Here is a 20,050-nt window from a genome sequence, read left to right as displayed (position 1 = left end):
GGCCTAATCTGCACTGTATCTTAGTAAATAAATACTGATCGAATTAGCTTGGTTACTATAATTCTGACTTGTCGGTTCTACCTGTTAAGTTTACTTCAAACTTAATTTCTTATTCTGTAGAAGGGAAGTCCTAATTTTAATGAACCCCCTCGACTCTTATCATAGAATATAAGAGCAGACAAGGCGTATTTTAATAACATTGGATTTTTTCTAATGATGGTTGAAAAGAAAAACAAAAATATAATGCAGATTAACAAACAAGCTGTATAATGAAGCTGACTAGTTTGATTTGTTTTATTGCTTTGTATTGGTATCATTAACTTTTTCTGTGTTCAAAAATGTTAATATCAGGCTTACAAATATAATCAAAGTAATCCTGTTTTCTTAAGTTTCAGTAGAGTTAAAGTAGAGCCCAATTTTGCTTTCTTCCCTTTTGAATGAAATGCACCCTTAGCTGTGTTTCCCTCTTTGAATGGATGTTTAATCATGCTCTGATTTTTGTGTTCCTGGTAAACATCTCAAAATCTTACCAAATTATCAACAAATATTTTTTGTACTTTCTTGTAGTCTGCAATAGTAGATGGTTATAAAGATAGTTCTGAAATTAAACCGTTCATTCCTCCTCTTCTAGGTTTGAAGGTATAATAGAGCTAGAGCCTTGTCAGTGTAGATTAGTTTCAGTCAATGAGACCTGCTGTACATTGGTGATGATGGAAATTCTGTTTTCTTTGTGTATAGAGTGTTGGAAGAGGACCTCAAACTTAGCAGCAGTGAAGACAGCGATGCAGACCAGGTTTGCCTTCAATCCAGCGTATGCTTTGTGTCTCACTACTGAAATTTAATTAACTTATTTATATTTACAGATAAAATTGCTTGCCCCAGGCTGTTAATATGCTAGCAAAATATAAATAATTTGTGAGACTCTTGGACCATGTTCTTTGTTAAGTTTCCTTGAATGGTCTTTTCACTCACCAAAAACTCGAGATTTAATGGGTGAAAATGTTTTTACCTTTATAATATGCATAAAGACAATTAGTGGAATTGAGGACAATTATACATAAAGGATCATATGCAGCAGGAACAAGGAGGAAGGAGGAACAAGTAACTGGAGATGGTAAAACAGGTGCACTGATATATTAGGTGACTTGAAAGTTGACGGAGAATGACTTTGCAGCTTATCAAACTAGATTGATTTTGCATTTGCAAGCTGCATGTTCTTTGTGTCGGGGAAAATCAAAATATTTTGAAAGAGAACATTAACTTATCCTTTTTGAGTATTGATATCATTCTGGAGGAATGTTTTTTAACTGCATTGCATTTGTGGTTTTTAAATGACAATAAACTGAATCTGAATTTGTCTTAATTTTATGAGTATCTTTTTGTTTTATTTTTAGGATTTGGGGAAACAACCTGCAAGGACTACTCCTGAAGGGTATGTAGTTCTTACGTGGGTTAATGTAAATGTATTAAAACCTTTTTTGTTAATCCATGCCACCTTACACTGCGCCATTTTGTAATTAAGAGGTATGCAGCCCATGTACTTGTAGACTTAAAAATAATAAATTTTGAGCATTGGCAACTAATTGAGAATCATCTTATTAGCTGACCAAGGATATAGTTAAGACTTGGTCTTCTGCTAGTTTTATGGGATTTCACATAGGAGTTGCGTAAAGTCAGTTTCTAGAATACTGATCATATTTCCAGCAAATTGCTGTTTAGTAAACACAGTGTATCCATTTTTTGTGTTTCAGTAAACATGATACACAATTTTCTGACCCTTTCAGAACTTAGTATGCCAGAGGTTAATTTAATGTAACATGTTAACTCATAGACATTGTACCAGTGTTATTTACAATTGCCGTTTTCCTAAATGTGTTATGAGGAGGGGACTCTGTCAACTTTACATATTTTCTAAAGCTGTTTTTAATTGTCTTTGGGAATGATTTCCTGTTTATTTTATGCTTTTTTTTAGTAGTTCTGAACCTTCCCAGCAAAACAATGAGTGTATGGAACCTCCAAGAGCTGATTCCAGCAGCCACAGTGGGTCTGAGAGCAGTTCTGGATCTGATTCAGAAAGTGAAAGCAGCTCTAGTGACAGTGAAGCTAATGAACCGTCATGTATTCCGCCTGTGGTAAGTCAAGGGTTTGTTTCTCATATACAGTGCTTATAAAAATTAGTCAACCCCACCCTTGGAAGTTTTCCTGTTTTATTGCTTTACAGCATTGAATCACAGTGGGTTTAGACTTTTTTTTGTTAATGTGGAAACAGATTTCCACAAAGTGATCGCAAATATAAAACAAAATAATTGATAGCATAAGTATTCACCCTCTTTAATATGACACGTCAAATCATCACTGGTGCAGTCAAGTGGCTTTAGAAGTCACATAATTAGTTAAATGGAGATCACTTGCATGCAGTCAAGATGTTTCAATTGATTGTAGTAAAAATACACCTGTATCTGGAAGTTCCAACTGCTGATCAGTCAATATCCTGGCAAAAAGTACACAATGAAGACAAAAGAACACTCCAAGCAACTCCACCAAAAGTTATTTGAAAGCACAAGCCAGGAGATGGTTACAAGAAAATTTCGAAGTCACTGCTACTTGGAGTATAGTTAAGTCAAACATCAAGAAATGGAAAGAATATGGTATAGCTGTAAATTTGCCTCGAGCAGACCATCCTCAAAAACTGAGTGTGCAAGAAAGGGACCAGTGAGGGAGACCACCAAGAGGCCTATGACAACTCTGGACGAGTTGCAAGCTTCAGTGACTAGGATGGGAGAGATGAGAGATCTTTTATGACCACTGTTGCCCTGATGCTTCACCAGTCGCGTCTTTATGGGAGAGTGCCAAAGAGCAAGCCACTGTTAGAAAAAAAAACTCACATGAAATCTCATCTAAAGTTTGCCAGAAAGCATGTAGGAAACTCTGAAGTCAGCTGGAAGAAGGTTCAGATGAAACCAAAATCGAGCCTTTTGGCTATCGGACTAAACGCTAGGTTTGGCATAAGCCAAGCATTGCACATCATTAAAAACACACTATCCCCACCGTGAAGTGTGGTAGCTGCATCGTGCTGTAGGGATGCTTCACTGCAACCTGGAAGACTTGTGAAGATAGAGGGTAAAATGAATGCAGCAAAATATGGGGAATTCTTGGAGGAAAACCTGATGAAGTCTACAAGAGATCTGCGTCTTGGGAGAAGACTTATTTTCCAGCAAGACAATGATCACAAGTACAAACCAAAGCTACACAGGAGTGGCTTAAAACAACAAACTTAAAGTCCAGGAGTGGTCGTTAGAGTCCAGACCTCAATCCAATTGAGAATTTGTGGCTGGACTTGAAATGGACTCATGATTGAGCTGCTTTGTAAAGAAGAATGGGGAAGGATTGCAGTGTCCAAATGTGCAAAGCTGGTAGACACCTATCCACACAGACACAAATCTGTAATTTTGCCAAAGGTGCATCTACTAAATACTGACTTGGAAGGGGATAAGTAATAATGAATCATTTATCTTGCATTTAGTGATTGTAATAAATTTTGACCAATTTGTAGAAATTTGTTTTCCCTTTGACACAAATGTTTCTGTTGATCAATGTAAAAAAAAAAATTAAATCCACTTTGACTCAGGGTTGTAAAACAATAAAGCATGAAATCATCCAAAGTGGGGGTGTATACTGTACTTTTTATCAACACTGCACCTATGAATGCATGATGAAGAACCCATGTCTGTATAATAGAAGAGATTGTTGGTTGCTGTTTTCATGTACCTTCCAAAAATATTCGGAGGCTTTTCATCAGCATTACTTATTTTATTACAGAAAATAGTGGAAATAATTAGCAGATCAGGCATCAGCTAATGATTAAATGAAGAATTAATGTTTCAAACTGATGAATATTCAACAGAATGGTCCATATCTGTAACGAAAAAAGGTTTGATTTTACATCTCACCTGAAAGATGAAAGGTTATTGGCGTAAATGGTAGATTTTATTTCTCTGAAATGCTGCCTCACTTGTATTTTTCTAGAATTTTGTTGATTTCAAATTTCCAATATCTAGAATATTTTAATTGTGCTACATAGCTTGTAACTTGTTTCATTTTACTTTGACTTGCAGCAAATCAGCAGGGATGAATAATCATTACGCCGATAAGGAATGTATAGTTTTGAACTGAGAATGGTTATTCAACAATACAATTGCTTATGCAATGTAAAATTAATTTTAATGGGTATACACACATGCAGTTATATAGTTAAATATATTAAAGTTACATAAAATTTGTATATGTTCCAACTGTAAAATGTAAACTGCTTTAATAACTTTAGATACCGTAGATTCCGGATTTTAAGCCGCTACCTTTTTCCCACATTTTGAACAGCTTTGAACTTTGCGGCCTTTAAAACGGAGCGGCTAATACATGATTTTTTTCATGCCGCCTCGTAAACATTTTGCCTCATAACAGTAGACCAATAAAATTGATGAGTAGTTCACAGAGGTCCAATGAAATTGTACGATAAATCAAGCGCACTTTCACAATTAAATTATTGTAAATCAGTCATTTGTACTCACCCTCATCAACATGGAAAACACTCGAAGCATTGTGCTGCCTTATGGCAGTTATTTAGTTTATAATATTTTCGCTTAGTAATTCATTTTCTAGTTAAAGTTAGAAGAGTTTTAACTATATTTGTTTTCTGTACTACATCGCGGGATGCTATGACGTCACACCCGGTTTCGCGGTGTCTTGTGGGAAAACGCCGTTTGCGAATAAACGGAAAGGTGGGGGTCAAGCGGCGGAGCGAAACGCTGCTTTTAAGTTAAAGGCGATCAATAACTTTTCCTGGTAGGCTGCAGTATATATATTTTTTACCAGTCGTTAGGAGATATTGGAATGTTATTCAGTAAAGAAGTATACGCAACGTATATTTAAAAGTAGCCGCGTTACGGGCACGGTTCGAAAAAAAGCATTTGCAATATGTATTTGTTTTTGTTACCATATGGATTTAATTAAAAGTTAAAAAATCCTCACGTGTAATATCTTTCTGTGTAAATATCTCATATTACAACGTGGGACACCTGCGGCCGAAAATCCGGTGCGGCCTAAAATCCGGTGCGGCCTTTACAATTAAAAAATTGATTTTATTTCTAAAATTAGAGCCAGCGGCTTTTAATCAGGTGCGCTCTGTAGTCCGGAATCTACGGTAATTTGTATGTGTTTCCACTTAGTTTTTTTGAAGTTTTGATATATAGTTTTAAAGCAGGATACATATGATTGTACCAAGTATTTTTCTTGAAGGTTTAATCTGTTATTTATCTGTAGAGGGGGAAATGATGTTGCCATTTCAGCTTAATCCTACCATCAGAATTCAAATCATACAATGTTGAAACCGGACATTCACTCCAACTCTTCATGCCAACCAGTGGACACACTAACTAATTCAATTTCCCAGCACTTGGTCCCTACCCTGTGTTCCGAAGCGATTCAGATGCACATCTAGAAATTTCAATTCTGTCTGCAACCCTGCTTCAACCATTCTCTCAGGCCGTGCATTCCAGATACTTGCCACTTTGAGTGAAGAATATTCCCCTGACATCCTCTCTAAATCTCTTCCTCCTTATCCTAAACCTATGTCTTCAAGTTTTATCTATCTCTAAAATGAGGAAAGGTTTCCTGCAGTCTACTCTGTCTGTACCCCACAATTTTATAAACATCATTCATTATCCTGTTAACCTCCTGCACTTCAGGGAAAATAGACCTAGCTTCTCAATCTCTCTTCATAAGTAAATTGTTCAATCCAATAAGTGAACTGCATCCTCTATAACACTGTCATATCTGCCCTACAACTTGGTGATCACACTTGCATGTAGTACTTCTGATGAAAGCATTCCTTGAACTGCTTATTCTATTACTGTCAATAAATGTTACCAGATAATGAGTTTTTCCAGTGCTTTCTGGCTTTACTTAAGATTTCAGTCAGCCACAATATTTTGCTGTTATGTCCATCAGGTAATTTATTTCACTAATTAACTAAAATGTCCAAATACTCTTTCAAAATGTTTGAAAAGTTAAAAGTTTGTAGTTTAAACTTCTATAAAATTGCATTTTATTTGTTTAGTTTCACTAACAGTTTGCCGCATTGGTGCTCAGAAGCCTCAACTTAAAGAATTAAATAGGCCCAATTTTGTCTTTGCCACATCATGATTTTCAGTTTGCTTCCATGCATCAGTAGGTTTATTTGTTGCAAGTAAAAGGCTATTTGTAATGTGTTCAGCTTTTTGACTTCACTCAAATAAAATAAAATGTATGAAACATTCACTTTATTTTCTTAGATGTTAGAGAAGTTCAGATTATAATTATCTGGTCCTCCTATTATATAACATTTTTCCTTCAATCTGCTGTACAATTATCCCTCTAATTTGTAATAACATGACCAGTGTCCACCAGAATTTTGTGCTGTGCTTTTTATTGCCCAGTGATAATGGGCGCTCTGAATTTTATATATATAACTATTCATTTTAATAGCTAGCAAATGTGATTTGCTTGCTAAATGATGCTTTAAAAAGTCAAGTTTACAGATATCACTCTGCCTCTTTCTACTTGCAAGTTCTCAGCAACTTTCTGGTAACACCAGTTTCTATATTGTACATAAATATTTCTCATAGCTGCACATTTCTGACCTCATGAGCTTTCAGTGTAGCAGTTTCTTCTATTTCATTAAGCCATTCTACTTTAAATGAACAAGCAGTTCTTTTGTGCTTCCTTGGAATTCAACATAGTGTATCAATAATTTCTACATAAAAACAGTATAAATAAACCATTTCTAAAATCTGCAGACAAATCATCACAGACTCCAGGTTATCAACACCGCCTGCTTCAGAAACCAGAAAAGGAAATGTGATTGTGTATGATGTGAATATATTTAACATGCCAGCAAAGTAGAGGGTGACAACCTTTTGTGCACAGTTTAAATTTCTTTGTGTGCTAGTAGCAAAAAGATATGTGCACGCATGCATCTTAGAGGGAGCATTGCTGCTATATTACATCCTCATGACCAGCATGTTAGTTGTATGTCATTAAGAACCATTCTATCCGAGTTGAATATTGCAGCTTCAAGTCAAACTTGAAAGACTGTAGTGTGGATACAGTGGAATACTAATACATGTGCAGTCTAGAGGATTACAAAATGGAGGCCTATCTGAATGGACAGTTCTTTTAAAATGTCATTGATCTGAAGGGTAAAATTTTCTCTTCTGATGCTGATTGATCTTAATAGTTTTCAGTTTTTGTACATTATACGCCACTGCCGATGTCCCAGATTTCCATAAAATTACTTTAGACTAACTTGTCATAGCCAGTTAGCTAACATAGTTTGTTTTAATTTTGTATCCTTTTAGCTCTTTGGAAAATGCTTAATTTTGTACAAGGATCGCTGTCAATGTGTTCCACTTTTTATTCTTCTTGTTTCTTTTTCTATCTAAAACTAATAATGGTACTTTATAACCTGTTTGGATATGAAAACTGATGTTTGTCAGTATTTTCCAAAAGCCATTGGGACAACATGAGCAAAGTAATGGGTATTCAAGTGATGGTGTTTGATTTCAAAAGAGCTCTGTCAATTTTTGAGGGAAAGTCTGTAAATATTTTTAAAATACTTACTCTTTTCCAGCCTGAACCACCACCTTCAAGTAAGTGGCAGCTAGAAAACTGGCTGAACAAAGTGAATTCTCATAAAGTTTCACCGGCTTCTTCTGTGGATAGTCATATACAATCATCACAGAGCCGCAGTTACAAAAAGGAGAGTCGAGATCAGGGTGCCACGTATGAGGATCCAGGTGGGTCCAAGGATGGCTCTGTAGCCACACCAGGGCGAGATTCAAGGAATACACAGAAAGGATCAGAAACTAGAGGTCGCCAAAAGTCACCAGCTCAGAGTGATGGGAACACTCAGAGGAAAACAGTCGGTAAAAAACAACCCAAGAAACCGGAGAGACCAACTGTGACTGAGGAACCAAGGGGTGGGCTGAAAGTTGAAAGTGAGCCGACATCTGATAGAGCAACTCTCATTCCTGTAAATCGCCCTAAAGCTGCTACGAAAGGTTCTAGAAAGCCCAGCACAAAGCGAGAATCCAAGTCCTCAACAAGAACAACAATCGAAAAGAAACGCAAGATTGTCAGCAAGACACCCCAGAAATCAAAAGAGCCTGTTCAAACAGACTTGTCATCCTCTGATTCTGAGCAAAGTGAAACTCTACCGCCTGCTTCCCAAACTCCAAAATACTCAGAGAATAATAGGACACCTGTCCATAAATCCTCCATTGATGGGGAAGACAGCTTTTTCCAACAAAGGCTTTTCTCTCCTATGGAAGAGAAGGAACTACTTTCACCTCTGAGTGATGTTGATGATAAATACCGCAACATTACTTCACTCATTGTTAGAATTGATTTAAGTCTGTTACCTAGGAAATTTGAATCACCTCACAACGAAACAAAGCAAATCCAAATGAATAAGGAGATTTCTTTAGATAAACGCATGCATGACACTCCAAAGCAGTCTGCTGAGAAAAAGTCAAATAAAGGCAAGCGGAAACACAAAGTAAGTTACATTTTTGTATAGTCAACATTTTGGGTTTTTCCACAGGAAATGATGCAAAGTGGAGAATTGAATTTTCACAGTTGAATTAATTTAATGAAGACTGTTTTAAAACCAAAATACTGGATGTTTGACAGGTTGGGCAGCATCAGTGGAGGGAGGAACAGTTATCTTTTCAGGTTGATGATAGGGTGAAGATTAAGTAAGCTTGAAAGACTCAAGTGGTGGGTACTGGTTGAAAGAGGTTGGTAAATGTATCTCTTAAAGAGATACAAATGGGAGGTTATGAATGACATCTGAAACATCAGATAGCTGCAAACGCTCAGGAATAATTGGCTGATTATCTGAAATTGTTAAATTCGTTTTGGAGTCCCAAATACCTTAATGTGCCAAAATGTAGAAGGAACTGCTACTGCTTCAGTTTACAATGCGCTAGGAAACCAGAGATGCAGAGCCTCAGAATGGGGCGGAAAATTGAAGTGTCAGGCAATTGGAAGCTCAGAATTATTTTCTCAATAATTGTTAATGTATTGGTGACTCCATTGAACATTAAATGTATATATTTGATATTACATAAGTGAACTGCTGCATAACCTAAAAGGAGTGTTTCAGTCCCTGGAAAACAGGAGGTATCAGGCCAGATGTTGCATCTCCTGTGGTTACCTAGGAAGATGCCATGAGAATTTAAGCGGCTATTGATGGAGGTAGAAGAATAATCTCCTACATCGGAATTAAATTTATTATCACTAGCATAAGATGAAATTTGTTTTAGGACAGCAGCAAAGTGCAAAGACATAAAAATCTATAAATTACTAAAGTAAATAGTGCAAAAATAAGGAATAATGAGGTAGTGTTCATAGGTTTGTGGATTCTTCAGAAATCTGATAGTGCAGGGAATGAAGTTGTTCCTAAAATATTAAGTGCTCTCTTCAGCTGTGCTTCCTCTGGTAGTAATGAGAAAAGGACATGTCTCAGATGGTGAGGTGTAGAGTTGTGTTTCTGTTGGAGCTGGCTGACTGTATAACTCTCTCCAGCCTCTTGCAGTCCTGTGCACTGAAGGCTTCATACCAGAGTGTGAGGCAACCAGTCAGAATGCTCTTCACCATATATCTAAAGCAATTTGTAAGGGTCTTTGGTAACATACTAATCTTAAACTCCTAATGAAGTAGAGCAGCTGACCTGTCTTCTGCATGATTGAATCAATATGTTGGGTTCAGGACAAATCCTTTTAGATAGATAGATAGATAGATACTTTATTCATCCCCATGGGGAAATTCAACTTTTTTTTCCAATGTCCCATACACTTGTTGTAGCAAAACTAATTACATACAATACTTAACTCAGTAAAAAAATATGATATGCATCTAAATCACCGTCTCAAAAAGCATTAATAGCTTTTAAAAAGTTCTTAAGTCCTGGCGGTAGAATTGTAAAGCCTAATGGCATTGGGGAGTATTGACCTCTTCATCCTGTCTGAGATATTTTGAGATTTTGAGATATTGACACCAGCAACTTGAAACTGTTCACTCTTCTGATTGCTAATGCCTCAATTAGGACTGGTGTATGTTCTCCTAGTTTCCACTTCCAGAATCCACAATAGAAACATAGAAAACCTACAGCACAATACAGGCCCTTCAGCCCACAAAGTTGTGCCGAACGTGTCCCTACCTCAGAAATTACTAGGCTTACCTATAGCCCTCTATTTTACTAAGCTCCATGTACCTATCTAAAAGCCTCTTAAAATACCCTATCGTATCCACCTCCACCACTGTTGCCGGCAGCCCATTCCACGCACTTGCCACTCTCTGAGTAAAAAAACTTACCCCTGCATCTCCTCTGTACCTACTCCCCAGCACCTTAAACCTGTGTCCTCTTGTGGCAACCATTTCAGTCCTGGGAAAAAGCCTCTGACTATCCACATGATCAGTGCCTTTCATAATCTTGTACACCTCTATCAGGTCACCTCTCATCCTCCTTCGCTCCAAGGAGAAAAGGCCGAGATCACTCAACCTAGTCTCATAAGGCATGCTCCGCAATCCAGACAACATCCTTGTAAATCTCCTCTGCGCCCTTTCTATGGCTTTCACATCCTTCCTGTAGTGAGGCGACCAGAACTGAATACAGTACTCCAAGTGGGGTCTGACCAGGGTCCTATATAGCTGCAACATTACCTCTTGGCTCTTGAATTCAATTCCACGATTGATGAAGGCCAATACACCTTATGCTTTCTTAACCACAGAGTCAACCTGCGCAGCTGCTTTGAGCGTCCTATGATCTCGGACCCCAAGATCCCTCTGATCCTCCACACTGCCAAGAGTCTTACCATTAAAACTATATTCTGCCATCATAAATGAACTACTTCACACTTAACTTTGTTGAACTCCATCTGCCACTTCTCAGCCCAGTTTTGCATCCTATCAGTGTCCCGCTGTAACCTCTGACAGCCCTCCACACTATCCACACCACCTCCAACCTTTGTGTCATCAGCAAACTTACTAACCCATCCCTCCATTTCCTCATCCAGGTCATTTATAAAAACTTCTAAGGGTCCCAGAACAGATCCCTGAGGCACTCCACTGGTGACCGACCTCCATGCAGAACATGACCTGTCTACAAGCACTCTTTGCCTTCTGTGAGCAAGCCAGTTCTGGATCCTCAAAGCGGTGTCCCCTTGGATTCCATGCCTCCTTACTTTCTCAATAAGCCTTGCAAAGAATACCTTATCAAATGCCTTGCTGAAATCCATATACACTACATCTACTGCTCTTCCTTCAGTATGTTTAGTCACATCCTCAGTCAGGCTCGTAAGCACAACCTGCCCTTGACGAAGCCATGCTGACTACTACTAATCATATTATACCTCTTCAAATATTGACATTGAGTGTGAGGCTTCTATTGTGACATCACTCCCGGAGACCTCATCACCATCTGAAATTCATCTTTATATGTGGGGGTGAAAAAATGTAGACAGGGTGACCGCCTTGCAATGTAATGCCTTGTTCAGTCCTGGACTTACAAATGCCTGCTGTTTTAATTCTGATTCATTCCTCTCTTCCCCCTGAATTCTTATCTTTGGTCTCCTGCCCTGTTCCAAGAAGTGCAATGTAATCTTATGAATCACCACATCTCATTTTGCGGCCTTCAGGACATGACATCAAATTCAGCAATATGTTCTATTCTAGTCCTGTATCTCTCATTTCCAGCATTCAGATTTTCCTCACCACTGTTCTGATGGTTCAGCTTATTTTTTATCATCTCTTAATTGTCCATCCTCCAATGCACATTTGTATGCCTCTTCAGCTGACGTCATCACAATTTGTAATTCCGTTTCCAGTGTCTAACCCATCAACTTTTCAGATCTCCAAAATCTGCAGTATTTACATCTGTAGAACTTGAATCCATGTAACTTTTTCTTTCTCATGACTCGCTGCCAATTTGTTCCTGTTTTTACTATGAGTGTTATTAGAAATTAACGTTATTGTTAATTCTGCCATCAATAAAGAAAAGTTAAGTAATTTTTCACATGCTTTTCATGACGAGTGTTGAAGCTTGGAATAAATGTAATGCTGCAGTATATCTTGATTAAGGAGAGAAAAGTATTTAGAATGAAGAATAAACACGTGACTGAAGAATAAGTTTTTGAAAAAAAACCTGGTCTTGTTCATTTTTTTTTAATATCATTTGAAGGCTCAGCAACCCAAAATTGCCTTGTAGCTTCTGATCCCCAGCCTTGTTGTTTTGAGCTATTCAGTTCTTCATTTTTTATTCTCTTCTTACGCATTTGTTTTCCTTCCTTTCACTCATCATTGTTGAAAATTGTTCACCCTTTCACCAGCCATGAAAAATATTGGTATTAATGATGCAATGCCAGTGAGACTGCTGTAATGTCTCATACAGGCAGACCTCATTGCCCAGAATTATGGGTGCTTTAGACCATAAGACATAGCAGATTTGGGCCATTTGGCACATTGAGTCTTTTTTGCCATTCCACCATAGTTGATTTATTATCCCTTTCAACCCCATTCTCCTGTCATCTGCTTGTAACCTTTCTGATTAATCAAGAATCTATCAAGCTTGGCCTCCACAGCTGCTTGTGGCAATGAATTCCACAGATTCACTACTCTCTGGCTAAAGAAATTCCTCCTCATCTCTGTTCTTAAATGGATGTCCTTCTACTCTAAGGTTGTGCCCTCTTCTAGACATCTTCAATATAGAAACATCTTCCCTGTATGGACACTACCCAGACCTTTCAATATTCAAAACATTTCAATGAGATCCCCACCCCATCATTCTTGTAAACACCAGCGAGTACAGGTCCAAAGCGATCAAATGCTCCTCCTTCTCCTTTTATTCCCAAAGTTATTCTTGTGAGCCTCCTCTGGACCCTCTCCAATACTAGCAAATCTTTTCTTAGATAAAGGGCCCAAAACTGCTCACAATACTCCAAGTGCAGCCTGACTTTAGCCTTATAAAGCCTAACCATGACATCCTTGCTCTTACATTCTAGTCCTCTTGAAACTGATGCTAACATTGCATTTGTTGTTTACCACCAACACAAATTGCATGTTAACAAGGACCCCCAAGTCCCTTTGCACTTCTGAATTTTGAATTTTCTTCCTGTTTAAATGATGGTCTACACCTTTATTCCTTCTACCAAAGTGCATGACCACGTACTTCCATACACAATATTCCATCTGCCACATCTTTGCCCATTCTCCCAATCTAAGTCTTCTGCAGACTCCCTGCTTTCTTAACAATACCAGCCCCTCCAACTATTTTTGTATTATCTGCAAAACTAGCCACAAAGCCATAAATTCTGTCGTCCAAATCATTGACATAATGTGAAAAGAAGCGGCCCCAACACCAACCCCTATGGAATACCACTAGTCAACAGTGGAAAGGCCCCCTTTATTCCCACACTTTGCCTCCTGCCAGCCAGGCAATCTTCTATCCATGCTAGTACCTTTCCTGTAATACCATGGGCACATCCGGTGAAGCAACCTCATGTGCACCACCTTGTCTAAGGCCTGAAAATCCATGTGTACAACATCCACTGACTCTTAACAGGCAGGTTTTCCCCAAAGGAGACCATGGTGACTTTGGCCTATTTTTTTCATGTTTCCAAGTATCCAGAAATCTTATTGATAATGGACTCCAATGTCTTCCCAACAACTGAAGGTCAGACTAATTGACCTACAAGTTCCTTTCTTCTGCTTCCCTCCCTTCTTAGTGTAGTAACATTTGCTACCTCTTTCAGAACCCTGGTCTAGTTGGTACCTTCATACCTTTCATCTTCCCAGGCACCTTCTCCTTAGTAACAACACTCACATCTGCACCCATATTAAGACTGATGCAAAATACTTAAGTTCCTCTGCTTTTTTTTTTATCCCCATTATTACCTCTCCAGCTTCATTTTCCAGAAGTCCTGTATCCACTCTCAGTATACTCATATATTTGAAAAAAACTTCTGGTACCTTCTTGTATATAATTAGCTAGTTTCCCTTCATATTTCCTCTTGCCTTCTGTTGGTTTTTAAAATATTCCTAACTTTTGCTATATTATATATTTGTTTTTATGTTTTATTTGATTTCCTTTGTCAGACTTGGTTGCCTCATCTCATCCTTCATTCAACAATCTCCATGGTGTCCCATGGCAGCCTTATTCACAGGCATGCCATAAACTGTGTTTGGATAGTAGCGTAATACCACCAATCAGTGACCTACCTCTAATAAGCTTCAGTATATTTGGTCGTGTGGAATGTGGGAGAAAATTCTCCTTTCAAGATATTGTTATAGCTAAAACAGTTGACCTGCCACAAGCTGTTTCCTTGTCACAGAATCCCTGGCCCCCCCTTTCCTTGCTACTGTTTATTTTATCATTTATTTTATCGTTTATTTTATCTATTTGCTCATCGATCTTCAGTCTGTGTTGGATTTCACTTCTGCAGCACCATAAAGACTTCTGTCTTGAATTTAAAATCCTCATTGCCATTTGTGCCCTATTTAATATTCTCTATTCCTACAGTCCTGTGATCTTTGCAGACCCATAGCTCTGTCCTTTTTATGATCTGATGTTTTCCTGAGTGGACATAATCTGTGGAACACATTCCCTAACCCTCAAAGTGAAGTGACTTGAATTTCCATCTTGATGGGAAAACCACTGCAGTTCTTAAAAGCATGCCTTCAAATGCAGTATCCATACTGCGTATCCATAGAACGAGGGGAGTATAGCTTGCATAGTCCAGCTCATTACGGCCTCCTCAGAAATTAGGGGTGTTGCTGAGCTTTCCTAGTTATGCACAGTGTGTTCGGGGATCATGAGAAGTGTGGGATGTGCACTTCTAGGAGTTCAAAACTACTTGCAGTTTCCACTGCTGTGCCGCCGATGTAAAGTGGGTTGTGAGTGACGTAAAGAGGGATTCAGTCTGCATGGACTTATGGGCCCACAGATGACCTAGTCCACTGTACTTCTCAATTTTTTTGATGTTAAACCACTTTCCCACTGCAAATGTATTTAATGTCATAGTTTGTTAACTGTTTTAAGTGACTCTTATGAATTGTAAATCTTAATTAACATTCCTCAGCTACTTAAATTTTCAGAGGTTAATTACAACAGTGAAATTTTAAGGGTTTCGTTGGTGTTTTCTTTCCAGTCCCATTGGGTTTATGCAACTTGCCTTAACAGAGGCCAGTTCTATAGCAGCCTTGTTTTGAAATTGAAGCGGTTTTAAATTTAAAGCTGTATAAAGTTACAATATTGAATACAGAGTTGTATGAAACTTTGCCTCATCTTGTGTCTTTCTCAGGCCAGATCATGTTATGGAAACGCACCAAATTATCTCAAACTTACAATTAAAAAAATTATTGCAAGTTAAATGTAATTTGTGCAAGTAATTAATGACCATTTGAGATTTTGATAAATATTTTATATGTTTGCTCAGAATGATGGCGAAATGGAAAGTTGTGAAAGCAAGAAGTCTAAAATAGAAGAAAGGACTAATTCTAACCACAAAGCATCCAGTAATAGAGAGTGAGTATTTTCTTGTGATTAAACGATTAAAATGATTTAACTGGTAATATTTTGAAAACCTATATGCATTTGAATACTGCCTTTAATTTATATGTTATAAATTTATTCTTGAGTTAAAACAATACTTTTCTTTGCAACACGCAAAATGCTGGAGGAACTCAGCAGGTCAGGCAGCATCTATGGAAATGAATAAGCTGTTGATGTTTCAAGCCGGGACCCTGCTTCAGATAGATAGATAGATAGATACTTTATTCATCCCCATGGGGAAATTCAACTTTTTTTCCAATGTCCCATACACTTGTTGTAGCAAAACTAATTACATACAATACTTAACTCAGTAAAAAAAAATATGATATGCATCTAAATCACCGTCTCAAAAAGCATTAATAATAGCTTTTAAAAAGTTCTTAAGTCCTGGCGGTAGAATTGTAAAGCCTAATGGCATTGGGGAGTATTGACCTCTTCATCCTGTCTGAGGAGCATTGCATCGATAGTAACCTGTCACTGAAACTGCTTCTCTGTCTCTGGATGGTGCTATGTAGAGGATGTTCAGAGTTATCTATAATTGACCGTAGCCTACTCAGCGCCCTTCGCTCAGCTACCGATGTTAAACTCTCCAGTACTTTGCCCACGACAGAGCCCGCCTTCCTTACCAGCTTATTAAGACGTGAGGCGTCCCTCTTCTTAATGCTTCCTCCCCAACACGCCACCACAAAGAAGAGGGCGCTCTATAGAACATCTTCAGCATCTCACTACAGACATTGAATGACGCCAACCTTCTTAGGAAGTACATTCGACTCTGTGCCTTCCTGCACAAGGCATCTGTGTTGGCAGTCCAGTCAAGCTTCTCGTCTAACTGTACTCCCAGATACTTGTAGGTCTTAACCTGCTCCACACGTTCTCCATTAATGATCACTGGCTCCATATGGGGCCTAGATCTTCTAAAGTCCACCACCATCTCCTTGGTCTTGGTGATATTGAGACGCAGGTAGTTTGAGTTGCACCATATCACAAAGTCCTGTATCAGTTTCCTATACTCCTCCTCCTGTCCATTCCTGACACACCCCACTATGGCCGTGTCATCAGCTTCAAGACTGGTGGAAAAGAAAAAAATGTCTTTTTCATTTCTCCAATATGTTCTCAACTAACCATAGCAACCAATGATGTGTTATCATCCCAAAAGATGGCTGTAATCCTCTGCTGTTCATGTAGTTGTATATGAGAGCCGAAGCCTTGTGCTGAATCACTGTACACCAGATCATTATCCTGCTCCTGCTCATCTGAAGAAGAGGCTTTTCTCTCTTATCTTCTGTCCCAGCATCCCTAGACCCCAAATTTTTCCATGTATGTGTGTTTTGTGTTCTTGTCCTAGTAAAATGATGGGGACTGAGATCCAATACATGAGGCAGTCAGTGATACAATATGTATAAAGACTGTATACCTCTGTTACTTTCTGGTACATCTGAAAGCTTCCAGTGTGACTATTTCTCAAAAGAAAGCTATTTTAACTGCAAAGTACACTCTGGTAGTAATGGGATTTAAATAAAATTAAATAGGTATCACTAACTCTAATGTTGGGACTGACATGTTAGTGACTCCAGACCCACGTTAACCTGATTGACTGTTCTTTAAAATCGCATTCTATCCAGTTGAACAAAACTACCCCTGAAGGAATGCAAAAGTCAGTGATAGTTCAGCACCATCATCTCATGGACAATTAGGAATGATTGATAAATGCTGGTTTTACTAGCAAAAGCATATTCCACAACAAAATTAATCTGCACATTTGAAGGAGTTGATGTTCTGTCTTTAATTACTAACAAAATTGTAAAGGATGTTTGCCAATTGCACCACCATTATTTTACTCCATAGTGAGCTCCCCGACATTATTTTCAAGCAAATAATATTAAAAACAAACTAATTGAGAAGGATCTCGGAGCACAATTGACATAAGCGCATTGTTAACCGCTGGTGATTTCTAGAGCTTTATTATCCAGGGGTGGATGGGTTCCTGTAATTTAACATCTTAACTTTGTTTTTTTTTAAAGGAGTTCTTCAAAACCAATCACTGAAAGAGAAAAGATGCCGCCATCTTCTCCATCTGCAAGCATTGGACAAAAAACACCCAAAACAGAGCATAAACATCCAAATCGTAAAAGAACTGCCAATTCAGCATCAACCTCAAAGAGCAAAAATAGTAACCTAAAGCAGACTAGTAGCAGCAGTAATAGCAGCAAAAACAGTTCCTCCTCTTCCAAGCATAAGAAAACGGATGATAAAACATCCTCACGTCCAAAGGAAAACCGAGTGAGTCAACCGAGTTTCAGTTTCAGAATTTATAAGTCATATCACCGCATGTTGATTTATTAATATGTTGCTATGGTCAAATTTCTGATTATTTTCCACTCATTTTCATGGTTCCTCCATGCTCTGGAACACATTGTTCAGTGTTTGAAATATTTTGCCTATCCTATGATGTGCAGTCACAACAGTTGCATGCCAGTACTCAACCTGGGTGGGAATATAATCTGCTATGTCTCATACTGACTACATGTTTCCTTAGAACAATGAAGCTTGTGTAAGAAAGCCAAAATAAGCCAAAACCTAAATGTATAAATGGGGATAAAATGGAAGCCATTGGTGGAATATAAATGCAGGGTCCATAATACAGATTAAAATTACTTAAGTAGTTCTCTCCTCCTGCAAATACTATTACAAAAAAGCAACAGCAGAGTATTATAGAAATTAATCCACAAGTTTTTTTTAGAATTACAGACCAGAAGTTGTATATTTCTCTTAAAGCCACAGACCTCAAAACTTTGTGAGGAATTGGTGCTAGTACTGGGATGCCTGGCACACAAATCATGCATCTGAAAGGTGTAGCTGTTAACTCAATTTACACTTTTTAAATTAAATTTAGTTTTTTTAATCTTTAAATCTTTGAAAATATATCTGTTTTTGAAATTCTGCTTCTGAAAAGTTCATAAAAATTACACTTCAATAGCGACATAGCTTAGATAAGATTTATCAGCATGGTTTATTTTGACATCATCTGCATGTTCTTCCCCTTTAAATGTGGTAGAATTTTTGCATGCTAGACCGTGTAACCACTCAAGGCATTGCCATTTTGGCAGGGGTCATGAAGTTGACATCAGCATATCTGTAACTTACAGCTGCATATATTTTTAGTGAAATTGTACAGAAGGTTGCAAATTATTAGCATTGTTTCATTATAGATGGTTTAATGTCCTGAAATTATCAACTTAATGCAGTTGAGCAGTCTAATCAGTATAGAAAGTATACCAACACATGGGCAGCATTTTCCAGTGCCTTTACAGGGCAATGAACCTTCTGCGTCCAGACATTTTTTTTTAAGAAGCTGAGACCAACTTCACTAACATTCTCAATGCATCATGTGTATTTGTCCAAAAATTTGACAACATCAAAAGGTACACATAACAAACATACAGACTTATTTCAGATCAATGTATTCACACACAATCTATTTAGCGAATAATTGGATCAAGTACTGATGGACCAGACCTTTGCATTATACCAGTTTCTGCTGCTGTACCAACTTTTGTTAGTTATTTATGAAAATGATTTTTGTCTTCATCGCCAAAATAGTTTTTTGAATATGGAAATCATGATGGAAAAAGTCTGTTATTGGGAGCAAATGTATATTTTTTTTCTCCTATTTTTCAAATCCAGGACTATTGTGAGGTACTTTTCTATTAGAGGGAATTAGGCTGAGGCTCAATACTGCCATTCAACAGCTGTAGAAGAAGTTGATCTCAAACCATTTCTGTAAAACTCCTTGAAAATAGTAAGAGATCTAGGTTATATTGGCTATCAAATAGTTTGCATGAAATCGTCATCTGGAGTGACAATAAATTAAAGGAGACTGGACATTTTAACAGGTGCAAAGTTAATTTTTTGTGTTACCTGCTAATGTTGTGGAAATATGGCTGTTAGAATCCCAGATATCCATGTGTTCAAGAAATCTGTTCTTAGGTAGAACTTTTTCTAAACATCTTACAGTTTTAATGGTATTCATTGGGACTCATGGTTTAATTGGTTTTATTTTAATCAGTCACAAGAAAAAAATCCAGTTAGCTGCTTGAACCCTTTGCAGTCAGCAGCACCATCAGGAGATGGTTTGAAGTCAAGACGGCCCAAGCTCAGTTTTGATGAACGGTAAGTGTAATAGTTACTTCACTGGTAATGGAGTGTAGAACAGTACACCACAGGAACAGTCCCTTCTGCCCACAGTAAACTTGGTAACCATGAGGCCAGTTTATACTGTACATCTGCTTGTACATGGTCTATATCTCTCAACTTGCTAACTGTTCATAAGTGCCTTTTAAACTTTTACTGTATCTACTTCCATCATTGTCAAAGACCCCGCTCACTCCTGGGCATTCTCTCTTC

The 20,050-nt window shown here is 37.9% G+C and overlaps 1 protein-coding gene across 6 annotated transcripts in view; it reads left to right on the top strand.

Moving 5' to 3' along the window:
- The window catches only part of aff4 (AF4/FMR2 family, member 4), a 117,848-nt gene that overhangs the window by 74,359 nt on the left and 23,439 nt on the right, over positions 1-20,050 (top strand). For 3 of the 6 annotated variants that reach the window (XM_073067267.1, XM_073067266.1, XM_073067269.1), the window contains 7 exons: positions 739-793; positions 1,395-1,432; positions 1,973-2,132; positions 7,667-8,593; positions 15,531-15,619; positions 17,668-17,926; positions 19,713-19,816. In XM_073067267.1, the coding sequence (XP_072923368.1) occupies positions 739-793; positions 1,395-1,432; positions 1,973-2,132; positions 7,667-8,593; positions 15,531-15,619; positions 17,668-17,926; positions 19,713-19,816 (1,632 nt within the window). The remainder of the gene's footprint in view (positions 1-738; positions 794-1,394; positions 1,433-1,972; positions 2,133-7,666; positions 8,594-15,530; positions 15,620-17,667; positions 17,927-19,712; positions 19,817-20,050) is intronic. The other 3 variants (XM_073067268.1, XM_073067271.1, XM_073067270.1) reach the window with 3 other exon arrangements.

This window comes from Hemitrygon akajei, chromosome 15 (assembly GCF_048418815.1).
Source record: "Hemitrygon akajei chromosome 15, sHemAka1.3, whole genome shotgun sequence".
In the NCBI taxonomy this organism is placed as follows: Eukaryota; Metazoa; Chordata; class Chondrichthyes; order Myliobatiformes; family Dasyatidae; genus Hemitrygon; species Hemitrygon akajei.
Note: the sequence above shows the minus strand (reverse complement) of the source record. Positions and strands in the feature narration are given on the sequence as shown.